Below are 15181 nucleotides of genomic sequence, written 5' to 3'. Positions count from 1 at the left end.
AGTGTTTTCTTCACTGACCTTCCTCGTAGAGAAAATAACTTTTTGCTTCCACCTGTGCTTTGGAAGCAATTTTGATACAATTTGAAGGAGTGGGTGAAATACTTGTGTTTATTCACTCATCAATGAATTTTAATTCATTCTCCAATTGCTAGATTTCAATTTAAAAAATCAGTGAAAAAGAGCCGGAGAATGTGAATATTGTATCACTCTTTGGTTATCAGAATGAGCTAAAATGCTACATTAGCTCTATGATGGGATATTTATTTATTTATTTATAAAATTTATTGGCCACCCATTTTACCATAGGTTACTCTGGGCAGCTTACAGTTATATAAAATCTAAAACATAAAAAGTTAAAAACAAACATTAAATACATGGGGGAGGGCAGAGTGGGAGGGAGATGGGATCTGTTATTACTCAATCAACCATCTTCATTGTGTTGATCCCCCACTACTACCTCAAGTCAACTGGCACAGCCACATCCTTAGGCCCTTACAAAAAGATAGGAGGGTTGGGACAACATTCCCGCTAATGATGGCAAAGAACAAATAGGGTAAGGTGCTTTGGACATTAAATAATTTACATCTCTTAATTTGCACAAATTTCTTGTAGTTGCTGCTCTACAATTGGAGACAGAAGCTCTTTGTCTAATAAGGCAGACTGTATATCAGAAGAACAATAACCATGTTTATCCATAATCTTGATAATTTGGTCTGGTTGACTCTAGGATATCTGTTGGAACGTCAAGCAAAGTTCTGAATCTTTCTGTGTTGTGAAGATAAGGAAAGGGTGTTCTTTGATTGCAATCTCCTTTGTTACATCTTGACCCCAAATCCTCATGCTGAAAATTGAGAAGCTGTTCTAAGGCCCAGAAAAAAAGTGATGACAGGATGCTGTGATAAAATGGCAAAACTGTCAGAACAATCCAAAAAAGCTTTGTGATTGTGACTGGCAGGATTTGCTTTTGCATGGCAGCCACAAGAGATGAAATATCTTGCTGTAGTTTGGATCAGAATAATGCATGGCTTAGAAAACCAAACAACTGTATGTACTGTATAGGACTCTGGTATATACTTTGCATATGCATTATGTTCCTGATGCGAGGCTATAGAACACAATAATGAGCTTCCTAATATTACAGTGTATATTACAGTGTATTTTGGAACCTCAGAGTGGCCTGTGGATCTGGCCACTCCAATAAGGTGGAGTACAATTACCCTGTGGAGTAATGATATGTTGGGTTCTGCTTGAACTCCTGCATCTGGCCCAGTGTTGGGTTTCAAAAATTTTTTACTACCGGTTCTGTGGGTGTGGCTTGGTGGGCATGGCATGGCATGGCTTTGGCGTGGTTTGGTGGGCATGGCAGGGGAAGGATACTGTAAAATCTCCATTCCCACCCTACTCCAGGGAAGGTTACTGCAAAATCCCCATTTCTTCCTGATCAGCTGGGACTCAGGAGTCATAGAATAGATGGGGGTGGGGCCAGTCTGAGGTGGTATTTACCGGAAATATATATATTTCGAATGTCCAGAAGCACTGACGATTACTGTGCTGACTCTGCTTATTCCGATTTTCATTAATCCAACTACCTCTAAGTGACTCAGTGCTAGAAACTGAAGGATGTATTTTTTGTTAAAGCTTAGTTACACTTATGGAACTGTAATTTATGTTTTGCTTGGTTCAGGAAGGGAGACCATCATAGAACATAAGATCCTTTGTTTTAATAATTCACAGCCTACTTCTGAGTATTCCATCAGCACAAGTCAATGAAACTTACACCAGCAAAGTGCTATGAAGATTTGACCGTTTATTCTCTCTATAGAAAACTGCTGTGGTCTAAATATTATAGCTTGCCTTTAGTAGTTTATGAAGTGAGAAACCTTATATGCAATGCAGTTAATCATAAAGGTCCTCTGGATCATCTATAGACTCTTGATGCCAGTACGGATTTTTTGGGCAACCACTTATGAAGAGGCTAAGCAAATACGTAACGTTTGGTTCCTAATATCCTTGGCACAGGCAAAGCTTATTAGCACACTATAATATTTTAATGAATATACAGTTTCAGCATAGTTGGGGTATACCTGTTGTCCAATGATATCGCATTGAGTTTCCAGAAAGATTAGCCAGCTTCCCGAAACCCTTAGTTTCCTGAATCTTTTTTTCCTTTCCCAAATTACACCTTTGTCAATCCAAAGATATTTTATTTAAACGTTCTTTAATCTCAAATAGTCTTGTACCGGAAAACAGTTGGATACCTATTGGAGCATATGGGAGCATGGCATTTCCACTTGTCCAATAAAAGCTTGTGGTGAACCCTAATCACTCCTTTTGGATCCATCCAAAAGGAATGTTTAGGGCTTCACCACAAGCTTTTATGATCCCTCATACTGTTAACAGTATTATTTCCTTTACTGGCAGTATGGAAACTGGGTTCACTTCCTGCCTTTGCTTTTCCATCACCTTATTTTTTGCCAGAGTTCAAAATGCATAATTTAAAGAGCGGTAGAATTAAAAAAAAAAAAAAAAAAGCTTCCTGACTTATTCAAAGGCAGATTGGTAGCAGAGGCAGAAGGAATTATTTTCAGATTTGCAATTCTACTGCTGTAGCTATTCTCACTCTTAATTTGCATCCTTCTGGGTGAAGTTGGAGAGGAACATTTAGCATTGTCAGTCATCTAGATCTTCATGCTGGCTGGGGAATTCTGGGAATTGAAGTCTATCTTAAAGTTGATGAGGTTGAGAAACACTGTTCTAGAGGGGACTGAAAAGTTCTTTCATGCTACTTCTTTCTCAAACCATGGCTCCTCCATATTTCTCCGACATTTCTGGATTACTCTGAGCAGTTATTAGCATCATTCAGTAACTCCAGGGAGCCTCTGGTTTTATGAACCAGAGACCGTATAGACTCTGAACCAGTTCACATCCTTTTGAACTTTCAGAAAAATAGATCTTTGTTATTTAATCTTCATTTCTTCTTACAATTCTATACTTTTGGAGCATTATTTGCTCAATAGGAGCCTTTGCCAACAGACGTGCCTGAAGATGACATGCAGTTAGCTTATGTATTTACATCACATTGCCTACTAGAAATGGTATTCAAGGCAATGACAACAATAAAATATATGTCGGTCTATTATATTTAAAATGTAATTGCTATTAATACAATTTTAAAAACTGACCATCAGAAAGTTGACTGTTTTATTCTTGATTTCTTAAGGCTAGTAACTTCATCAGGAAGTACTATTAATAAATTAAAGGATATATACTGTATAGCAATGCATTAGGTAAGGTTCTGAATCGAATATGCATATGTTCAACATCAAAGACTATTTGAATAAAGTTTTCTTTCTTGATAGGAAGACATCTTAAATTCACATCAAATGTAGGTCCAATGATGGAGGTATAGAGAGATATGGAGAAGAATTATCTGGTGAAGACTGCAATATACCGTGGTTGATATAACTACAGATTGCAAGGAAAAACGATCTGAAGAAAGAAAGACATGACATACTATGAAATACTAATACAGAACCAAGACTACCTATAAGGGTGGGTGGATGGGTGGATGGAGTGCCATATATATATATATATATATATATATATACATATACATATACATATACGTATACGTATACGTATACATATACATATACATATACATATACATATACATACATATATATATATATATATATATATATATATACATATACATATACATATACATATATACACACACACACACACACACACATACACACACACAGAGAGGAGAGAGAGGGGAGAGAGAAAAAAAACAAGTAACAATTGTATGATATGGATGCAAAATTTTAAACAATTTCAATACAACGTGAGAACTTGTGTAAAAACTCAATAAAAGTTACTGCATGCTATTTTTAAATAGAAAATTGGTACAAAACGCTTCATAAATGTTCTATAATTCCAGTAATTGCAAAAATAGATAAATCATATAATAATGCTGGAAATATACAGAAAGAACATTTTATTATATACTGTAGTCAGTTAAAAAAATGAAAATACTTAAAAGAAATAGAATTACTTAAAAAAAAACTGTTGGAAATGAAAATTCTAAATTTTCCTAGTAATTATACAATTATAGAACATTTAATTGTAATTTATTTAAAAACATTTTTCTTTATGATATATGCAGCTACAAGGACAAATTTAGCTCAAGGTTGGAAAAAAGTCATTTTGCCAACAATAGCAAACTGAGAAACAAGTTTGTCTAATTTGCACATCACATTAAACATTTTTTATTAAAAAAAATGTATCCTCATAGTTACCCCCATGCAATTTTCCAGTTTCTTACAATAGTGTTTTGGGCTGGGACAGCTTTGTCTATCACAGTTGGCTAGGTTTATACTGTACAAACAAAGCTACACTCTGCTGTTTTAAATTTATAGCATCTGGATTAATATAGCCCTTCAAGTCAAAACCAAGCAAAATACATTATGGCAAAATACAATTTATGTCCAAATAAGAATGAACACATTCTCGTGAGATTCATAATGCACAGTTTGGCTAGAGGGAGCTCTCTAAAGTATGTGCAGAGAAAAGGGTAGGAATTGGAGTTGAAAATTTGTTAGAGTTAGTTAACTAGCAGCTGAATGTGTGTAGGTGTGACACTTTCTAGAAAAACCTCTCTTTGCTTCACAGTATTTCTTGTTATCCTTCCCCTTCATGCTTCTAATTTCAAAATATTTCTCTTTGAAATTCACAAAGGAAGTAAGGAATCTGATCCCCCCCACCAAGGGAGGTATAGCTAAAGGGATCAAGTGGCCCAGTAACTGGAGAAAAAGCCTTTCAGTATTAATTCAGTAGCTCCTTTTCATTCTGGGGTTGTTCCCATCTGACGTCTGTTCAGAAACTTGGACTGTGGGATTGTCTGCTTCATTAACCAGTATGCATAATGGAGGATGAGGCTTAAATATGCTGCATATAAATATGTATACTATTCTTTAGGAAAAGACATTGAAGAACTGTACATTTTCTTTTGTGTTAGGAGGACTAATGCCCAACGTAGCTTTGCCCTGTCCTGCACAACAGTTCGTTTGTACCTGCTGAACAAAAGCCTTCCATCTTTTTTTCTCCCTGAATGACAGTGAATCACTATTCATCAGTGACAAAATTCACATGAAATATTTAAAATTAAATGCCGCAGACATTTCATACCACAGGCGTGACAGGGATCTGAGCTACAATATCATCTCTTCCTTTTCATCTCCGTTGATGTTCACTGTTTCCCTTTCTATTTTACCCAAGTGGCTTGTACTGTACCTGACAAAGGCAGTCACCCTGCTGATCCTTATTTCAGTTCTGCTATTAGCATCAAAGAGCAAAAGCAAACAACCTTGGCTTGCAGCTCTGAACTCCACAAAACCTTGGTGAATGGGCTCTTGTGTTTAGGACAAAAGAAATTAGGCATTTTGTTGTCAAGAGACTTCTCATGCTGTTTTTAAGAGCACTAAGCTAGATAAAGAGGATAACCTTTGCCTTGGAAAAATGCATGCGAACCCTTGCATTTGTATACATTCTAACTTTTGTTGGTTTTTGCATCATGGAGAAGAGAAATTGGGTGGGCTGATATCAAAGCTAGCTTGAGCGTAAATAGCTTTGGGTTTTAAGGGGCTAAGTATACTTAAGAGGGCTTCTCTACACAAGCTTGCAAAGAAAAGCAGCCTCATAAGGAGAGGATTTGGAGTGGAGAAATAACGGGAGTTGAGCTCATACTTGGATTGAGCTCTCTTTCTCTGTTTGTAAAGATCTATTTGGCAGAATAGCAATAGTTCTAGAAAAAGCGGAGTACTTTTCCTCTACCACCGTTCTGTATCTTGCAAACAGAATCTTTTTAAAATTAACTGACTTTAAAGTAAAACTCCACAGCTAGTGACAATATTCCCTCTAATATTGTTGCTCTATAATAAAATAATTAGTTCAAAGACATTATTTGGTTACAGACTATTTACATTGTTCGAATTTTGCTCTATTGTTATTTTTAGTTAAAAGACTGCTAGCAGGGGTTCAGGGTTTTAAAGTAGCAGTCTTTTAACTGATTCAAAATTGCATTATCTCTTTATACTAGTGGTGTTCTGTTGGACACTAGAATTTTATATTAAATAATATACATAACTCATATATAATTCCAGAAATCATCTTGAATAAATTCAATTTAATACACTGCTTTCTACTAGCCAGAAATTTAATTTTGGGGTAAGGAGGAAAAAAGGGCAGCAATGACAGAGTGATTATGTAACATAGATAGGGCTATGTTACATGTTTGGACAGGGCCAGGATTGTCCATATTTAGGGGTTTTTCTTGGGTTTTCCTTTGTTTAAACCGTGTTAAATTGTCTTTGTGTCAGACAATTGTGTGACATTATGGAGGCTTTGAACACTGCAAAAAAGAGTTGTGGGGAGGTTGCAAGTTCTATACCAAAAGTACTAGAACTTCAAGATAGTTTTTGTTTTGAAACTATGGCTTTCTAAAACTCTGAGTCAAGTAAATATAGAGAACATGTAACTGAAAAATGATATAGCAGCCACCATTAATGAATTAGTTTCTGAAGATCTAATGTTGTTTACCATAACTTCTCTCCTTAATATGAACAGCTCTGGTTTTTTGTTATTTTTGTACATTTTTTTTTAGAAATAAGACTACCATGTGTAAAGTTGTGTAAGCACATCTAAAATTGCACCATTAGTGTACAGTACTCTACTGTAAAAATATAGTAACATATTTTGTACAAACAACATTGCAAACATATCTAATATTAGAGTCAAAACTGGAAGCTGTTGCATTCTTTGCTACCTAAGCACATGTATCTGAATTTGCCATCTGGTCAGTAAGAAAAAGAGTTTAAAATAGAAACCACAAACAATGTGACAAAGAAAGGAAAGTGTATTATTTAAGCAGAAATAGCTCCTTATAGCCATTTGTATGTTCTTTCCTATGCAGCAAATAGACACTTGAGAGCACTTGAGAACATGATAAAAGTTAAATCTTATCTCTTAGCATCATGTACCCAGATCAAATCTTCCTACCTCCCCAGGAATTGCATTGTTTAAAAAAATGAAGAAAAAAAAAAACAAGAAAAAGAAAAAAAGTTTGTTGATTTTCTTGGACAGTCAGGTCTAAAACAGGATTTCTGAACAGAACATTCACAGTATCCTCCAGAAAATGATCTAGTAAACTAATCTACCAAGTCCCTTCTCAAGTAAGATAGAAGATTCAGCTGATTCTATTGAAAGCTCACTATTGTCTGTCTTTTATGATCATTATGGGTAATTCAGTGATGTTTATGGATGGTATTCATAACTCACAGAAAGTGTGTTAGGTGTGTTAGATGAATGAGTAGTTGGTTGAGTTTGTAAGATGACTGTGTTTCTGCTTTTTCAGAAATTGTTTGGCAATTCAGGGGGTAAGAATAAAGGATGTACACATGCAAAACAATTGATTTAGAATTCAGATGATAAGAAATAATGAATTTCTTCACTTTGGTTTGCTTAGTTGCTGTTTCCATTAAATGAAATGCCATGAGAGAAAGATGTGGTCCTTAATGCAAAATATGTGTTTTTACATTTAATAATGGGAAAGAGAGTACACAGAAAATTTCAGTAAGATTTCTGCAATGTCCGCAATGAAGGATGGTCAAAGGAAAACTGGGCATAAAGAACTACAATAGTAGTTTTGGTTTTCTTTTCTTTTGTTTGCTAGAATCTGGGAAACCAATAATTGGTCATAAATTCACATGAAACCTTTCAGAAGGGGAAACAATTTGCCTTTTTCTCCAATATTACTTATATGTTCTTGAATTTATGAAAATGGAACTGTTATGCTGTGAGGACAGTCTTTTTTCCCCTTTTAAAATCTATTTGTGAAATAAATACCACAGAATATTCTAACCAATATTCTTGCAGGTCTCTGTGTTGGATCTATCTGATTCTGGAACTTCTTTCTCTCTCCAGACAGATATGACATCTGATTAATTTCTACATGCACAGGGGAGAGGGGATCCAAGCCCTTTTCCCTTGCATGACGGGCAGATGGCTGAGGATGGATGATTTTTTAACAGCAAATTTCTGGTTTTGCATGTAATTTCTTTCCATGCAAAGAAGCTAAGCTGCTGGTGTGTATGCATGTGGGTTTCTAATATGTTTTCTCTTTCTCTCTTTCTTTCCTTCCTCCCTTTTCCTGTTTCCTATGAAAATGCTTCATCAGATGCCAGTCATGTTCCAGGTGAGTGTTTGGCTTGCCGGAGTATGGGAGGAAGCTGCCTTCTAAGAATGGAAAAGAGAATGAAGAAGAATTTCAGTTGTGAAGTCTAGAACACATATTTCAGTCAATTGGCAGGCATTGTCATCAGCTGTACTAGATAAACACGTTACGGTATACACAAATGTGGGGTTGTAGTAGTCATTTGCTTGGAAAGCACACAATAAAATGCCAAAATACTCTGCACAGCAACTGCAGTACAAATTAAGAATAATATGGATTCACTGTCACTTTCTAATCCATTTCAAATGAAATGTTGCTCTTATAGTCAACACTTGGTGTTTTGCTATTACCACATAAAAATTTTCAAGAACTTCATGAAATGTAAACCAGTAAAAGAAGTAATATATTGAAATGTCAAAAAGTAATAATTAGTGCCCAGCAATTGGTCATGGTGCAATATACTGAATGAAGACAGGCAAAATGAACCTAATTCATTTATCCAATTCAAGGTAATATTCATCCAAAATGAACACTGACTACCAATTCCCGTGCTTATTCCACTGTTCCATTCTACTGTGCAACCCTAATTTCATAACTTTGATTTATCTTTCATTGAAATCAGCAGACCTATTGTTCAATGCCAGCAAGATTGCTCTATTTTTCCTGTGACACAGGAAGCTTTATCATGCAACAGACAGGAAATAGAAGTAGGGATTCAAAATTAAATGTTTTACACAGTATAGGTTTAGCTCACATTTGTAAAAAGAATGGAAATCGGCCCCAGAGGGCTGCAGTGTTCAGCATAGAATGATGGATTAATGGTTTCTTTTGCTATCAGACAATTTGAGTTGAATTTATAATTTTAGTTGTTAACTCGGCTTCAACCTCTTTACATTATTTTGTAATTTTTTAATCTGTTCATAGGCTTAAACAATCTATGAAAGAAAAGGCAATATACAAATTGAATTTAAAAAAAACAATCTTTTGCTGTTTAAAATTGCAGCTCCATTTTAAGAGATGTTCAAGGTCAGAAATTTGGGAAGAAAAGGATGAAGAATTTCTGATCAGTCCTAATAAGAGTGAAACTAAAGGAATCTAAATGGACAAGCGGTTTATAATATGGGCCTGAGCATAGTGCTGGAGCTCTATTCAGACAGTAAGAACTGGAGACTTTTCTTCAGGACCATGGATAGATACCATGGATAGATACTTTTTTTGCCAAAGTCCTAATAGCCTTATATTTCATTCTGCATTATTATCTTTGGGATCCTTGGTGCTCTCCTGAGTTGTTTTCTTGCAGACATTTCATTGCCCAACTAGGTAACATCATCAGAACTAGAAGGACCCCACAATTCAACCTTGACCAATATTCTAATGGTATTATTATCTTTCTCAGACCTTGCCTCTGTGCTGGAGAAAGGACATTACAATTACTGGAGATAATTATCTACCCTACATGTAATGTTCTATCACATTTCAATTCTATCCATAGTCCCATCTAATTATCAGCAGTATTACTACCATGTGAGGCTCTTAGTAGCAAAAAGCAAGTTTGATGTAGTGGTTAAGGTGGTGGCCTAGAAACCAGGACATTGTGGCTTCTGGTTTTGCCTTTGGATTGAAAGTCAACTTTAGGCCAGTCACTCTCTGTCAGTACAACCCACCTCACAGAGTTGTTGCTGTGGGGAAAATAAGGAGAGGAAAGGAGTATTTTGTACATTCACTGCCTAGAGTTACTTATAAGTAATAAAGGTGGGATAAATGTCTAATAAATAAGTATAGATAAATAAGGACTTTTACTTCTTTGTTGGATATAGCCCAGGGACTCTTGACTTTATGATCTTCTGATGTGAAAGTGCCTGCTTCATGTGTGGTGTTATGTTTTAAATCCAGTGTGTGCATAAGTTGGGACAGTAGTAGTCCTGATTCTACTGGCCCATCTTAATTGTGACAGTCCATCACTGATGGCATACCTTGATCATGACAGAAGCAGGTCAAGAAACTTTTAGTGAGAAAAGAATTATTTATTGACTGATTTATTTAGACCATCTTACCTTGCTTCGACTTCAGATTCCTAGACCAGCTTATAAAGAACAGGAAAAAATGCCCCCAGGTTAACTCTCTAAACAATACAACAAAAATTAAGCTGGGAAATTAAAAAAAAAGAAGAAGGTAAACACAGGTGAGCACTTTGTTGCAGTGTTCAGCATCAATGGGAAATAATTTAGCAGGTCATACAGATGGTATTGATACAAGCTGGAAGAGCTGCTGCTTTTCCATCTGGACACCACAGCATGGAGGTTAATGAAAGAATTATCAACTGGATCGGTATTTACATATAGTGTAGAATATCTACCTGCTGTTACTTCTTTTTCTAGTAGACACCATACATACAAAAAAGAAATTAGAAGTGTCTTTGTGTTATGCCTAGTTTTATTTGAACAAAAACTCTCACTTTATTCTCATCTTATTTTTCTCAGAACAAAATTATCTAATATCTATACTACCTTTTTCACACTTGCAACAATCTATTTATTATATTATCTTGTCCTTGATTAAGAATTCCATAGGAGGCCCTTGTCTATATAATATCAATTGGAGAAATAAATTACACACTTTCTTTTTTAACAATGTCTTAACAATGCCTAAACTTTCGACTTTCCATCCAGGACAGATGCTACAGGCTTTTTTTCCTTTTTAAATTGTTTCTCCCTTGAGGCTTTTAGGTTAACTTTTAATTGAATACATTTTTGTGAGCTCAATCACTGTTATTCTCTCAATATTGTTCAATTTTATTTTCATTTCTTCATGCTCCCTTTCTCTGCTTTGGGAACTCCAGGGCCTTTCAAATTCAATTAAACACCTCTGTAGTCATTTTGCTTAATCAAGTCAAGAAATTATATTTATTTTCCTTTTTCTTATGTGCTTAGGCAATTTGATTTTCCTTCATATACCTTCATTCTTTATGAACAAGAAATAAGGAAATAGGAGTTATTGACAGAAGGCATGATATGATGCAACATGGCATAACTCTGAAAGAGATTCTCTCACCTATGACATTTTTTAAATCACTGTCTTTATATTATGCATGATGCACTTGATGAAGTGGACTTTATTCCATGAACGCATATCATAAATACATAGTCTTTACGATGCTTATTTTTACATACACATATTTAACTTCATTGGTTAATTTCGTATATAAAAATCATAATTTGATTCAAAACTACTATCAGTGCAGTAACAATGATCTGACAGTAGAATCCAACTGCAAGATGCACATTGAGTTTTTGATAGCCAGAGGTATATAAAGTCTAATAACTAAATAAATTAGCTTCATTGATTAACTAATCAAGTAGACAGGCCAAAACTATTGTTCAATATTACAAGCTCCTCATAAAAGGTCTAGCATTGGTTGTAGCCAAATGGGTGTCCCCAGGGTTTCTGTAATCCAGGGCTGCCAAAATTGTGTGAAATGAAACTTGATTGGAGTGAATTCCTCATTTTCATGCCAGTCATTTTAATTTTTTGGACTGATATTTAGGTTACCAGGGAGCCCACAAGAGGACTGGTATCCGTCTTCTTTTAACAAACTGCTTGAGACTTTATTTAATTCATTTTGAATACTCAACTATGCTTTAGGTAATGATGCAAATTCAATATTATTAGTATTAGGGCTCAATACATCTTTATAAAATTATAAAGATAATAAACTTAAATTATACTGTCATGGCCAGATCTCTAGTTATTTTTTGTCACAATGACTTGTCGCATCTTTTTTTATTTAAATCATACTTGGTATCCTCCAGATGAGTTCAATTTGCAATCCACTGAATTCACAGCTGATGTGGAAGGTGCCCATTTTTTAAAATTGGCATAAAAATTTGAAATGAATTGTTGCTGTTTTTTAAAAAAATCTAGGATTCTGAATGAAATTAGACACTGAATATTTATTTTTATATTGCTATTATGAGGAACCTCTGGTGTTATTTTTTTGATTACTCTAGACTATTTTGGCTGATGAAATTTGAATGTTGGTGCCTGGTAAATGAATCCAAGAAAAGAGAGGCAAAGAACATAGATTAAATTACTTCAGTGTGGCTCTCAATAATCGTATCATGAAAAAGTGCCACAAATTGCTCATCAGATTCTACTATGAAAATGGATTGTATTCCAATTTCTACTACAATGAGATATTCTTTGGGGGAATCTTAAGATTTGGGAAGAAATAATCTGGTAACTAGGGTTAAAGATGATGAGACCCGAAAGTGGATCATTTAATAAAAAAGAGGCATAAGATACCATAGCTTCTTGAAAATTTGAAAAAAAATTAGGAGAGGGTACTATAAGGGAAGCAAAACTTGGTAATGATTAGCCCCATTTCTGGGCAGAGAGTTTCAAAATCTATTGAAGAAATGGCTGAAAATGGCTATGAAAAATACTGCAGTTTGCCATGATTCTATTTGCCAGTTCTATGAGGCCAGCCACAGAAGATCTGACCACCAGATCCAAATTGCCTTTCAAATTATCACTTTCTCATGCTGAAGGATACCAATTGTGAAAAGCTATGTATTTTTGTTGAATACCATTTCAGTGAGGATTTGGGGAATTCCTCCATTAACCTTTGCGGAATGAATGAAAACTTCACAGGAGTGATTCTTTGTGGAAGCTGCTTATAAACATATATTTTAGGATGGTGTTTTTCAAACTTGGCAACTTTAAGAAAAGTGGATTTCAGTTCCCAGATTTCTCCAGCCAGCATGGGAATTCTGGGAGCTGATTTTTGCAAGTCTCAAAATTGCCAAGATTGAAAAGTACTTTGTAGGATGCTCATTCTACACAAAACCAGCCAGTTACTTGTTGTCTTGTTGTCACATTCATATCAGAACTTACATTCATATTTTTTGCACATATATTTATCTGTTTTTCTCCCTATCCAATGCCTGCTACAAGCTTTGATCAGGCAGCAACCACAAGAGCAGTTGTATTAAAGCAGAACTACAGTACAAGTGTAATCATAGAAAACTGAAACTGTAGAACATTTATTGTTCTAAAGTAAAGGGCAGCTAATATAAAACCCCCGTCTAATATAGTAAACATAAAAATATTTGAAATATTTGTCAACATAAACATATTTGAAATATTTGTCTCTAGAACCAGTACTGCATCTACAGCTACTTGCTGTGTTGGTCTTCTTATCACCATAAATCTATTTTCACTTTTAATAATCATTATTTCATTTCTCAAAGTTTCTTTCTAATTGTCTTAGACTAGAAATAAAACCCATGGCATTTGTATGTCATGGGTTTCACATTGAATGTGTTATCTGACCTGATTTAGTCATATTATTTAACTTCATTTAATATTTATGCCCTCTTTTTTATGAGGACAGCATAAAATATCAGAATTTAACTTTCACATTAAATTATATACAGTATATATTACAAATACTGCTATTCAATAGCAAATGTTGTTATTTAATGTAACAACCGAAAATCCAAAGCACATACCTTTATGGTCAACTTTGGAAACAAATATATATTTTATAAAAAATATTGATTTTTATGATTGCAATAAAAATTCTTAATCAAAATTACCGTATTTTCTGGCGTATAAGACGACTTTTAAACACATGAAAATCTTCTCAAAAGTCGGGGGTTGTCTTATACGCCGGGTGTAGTTCTCCTGTAACCAGGCAGACCAGCCTGAAAGGCTCTGACGAGCCTTAAATGGCTCTGGCGATCCCAGCTCTGGCGATCCCAGCTGAGTTCCCTGCAACTCAGCTGGGATCCCCAGAAACCACGTAAAAGGAAAAAAGTTTTTTCCCTTTTACTCTGAGGGTCCCAGCTCTGACGATCCCAGCTGAGTTCCCTGCAACTCAGCTGGGATGGCCAGAGCCATGTAAAAGGGAAAAAGTTTCCCCCCTCCAGCTTGCTTACCTCAGCTGCTAGTCGCAACGCTTGCCTTGCTTTGCTTGCCTGAATCTATTCAGGCAAGCAAGCAACTCCCTGCCTGCAATCAAGCAAGGAGTTAGTTGTGGACTTCAACTCCCAGAATTCCTCAGCCAGCAAAGCAAAGCTGGCTGAGGAATTCTGGGAGTTGAAGTCTACAAGTCTTAAAGTTGCCAAGGTTGGAGACCCCTGTTCTATTGGGTAAGTTTTTTTCCCCTTTGGGAGCTTTAAAAAAAATAGTCAATTGGGGTTTTTTTAGTTGTTCTTTTTTAGACCTAGCCATTTAAAGTTTAGGAAGTTTTAAATTTAGCTTTCATATAAAAATAAAAATAAAATAAAATAATATTTGTGCAGCTTTCTGAGATTTAGTGTGTTTCTGTAGTGTTTCACTCCAACTACACAAACACACAAAATCTCACAAAGCTGTATGTGGAATTTTGTGTGTGTAAAGTGTGAAAGTTGGTTTTTTGGACTTTTTCTGGCTGTGTGAGGTTCCTGCTTGTTGCAGGGGCCATTTTGGGTCTAGCACAGCTGCTTTTACATTGTGGGTGAGCCAGTTGTGTTGTGTTGTGTGTGTTTAGAGTGAAAGTTTTTTGGGGGGGCTTTTTGTGGCTGTGTGAGGTTCCTGCTTGTTACAGGGGCCATTTTGGGTCTAGCACAGCTGCTTTTACATTGTAGGTGAGCCAGTTGATGTTTTTTAATTTTTATTTGGTGTGTATTGGAAGAGGGGCAGTCTTATATGGCGAGTATAGCCCAAACCCTATATTTTAACAGGAAAAGTTGGGGGTCGTCTTATACACCCAGTCGTCTTATACGCCGGAAAATACGGTATATTTAAAAAGAAGGCAAGGATAATGTAACAGAAAGTGAATCTATTTCAACCTTGTTCATGAGAAAAAGTAGTTGAAATTGCTTGGGATAGTTTTCCCAGTTGTTAGTTAAGAAAGCTGTTCAACATGATATTATTTTTCCTCTGAAGTTGACAGAGATT

At 35.4% G+C, this 15181-nt stretch overlaps 1 protein-coding gene across 31 annotated transcripts in view; it reads left to right on the top strand.

The window, feature by feature from the left end:
• NRXN3 (neurexin 3) overlaps window positions 1-15181 on the top strand; it is a 1299896-nt gene that overhangs the window by 90194 nt on the left and 1194521 nt on the right. For all 31 annotated transcript variants that reach the window (XR_009621379.2, XR_015728807.1, XR_015728806.1 and 28 more), the window contains one exon: window positions 8243-8260. Coding sequence is in view for 28 of the 31 variants with exons in the window: in XM_060687369.2 (XP_060543352.2) it covers window positions 8243-8260 (18 nt within the window). In the remaining 3 variants the exon portion in view is untranslated. The remainder of the gene's footprint in view (window positions 1-8242; window positions 8261-15181) is intronic.

The sequence above is a fragment of the Pantherophis guttatus genome, chromosome 1 (genome assembly GCF_059756535.1).
Source record: "Pantherophis guttatus breed Tessera chromosome 1, ASM5975653v1, whole genome shotgun sequence".
NCBI lineage: Eukaryota > Metazoa > Chordata > Lepidosauria > Squamata > Colubridae > Pantherophis > Pantherophis guttatus.
This window is presented reverse-complemented; position numbering and strand designations above follow the sequence as displayed.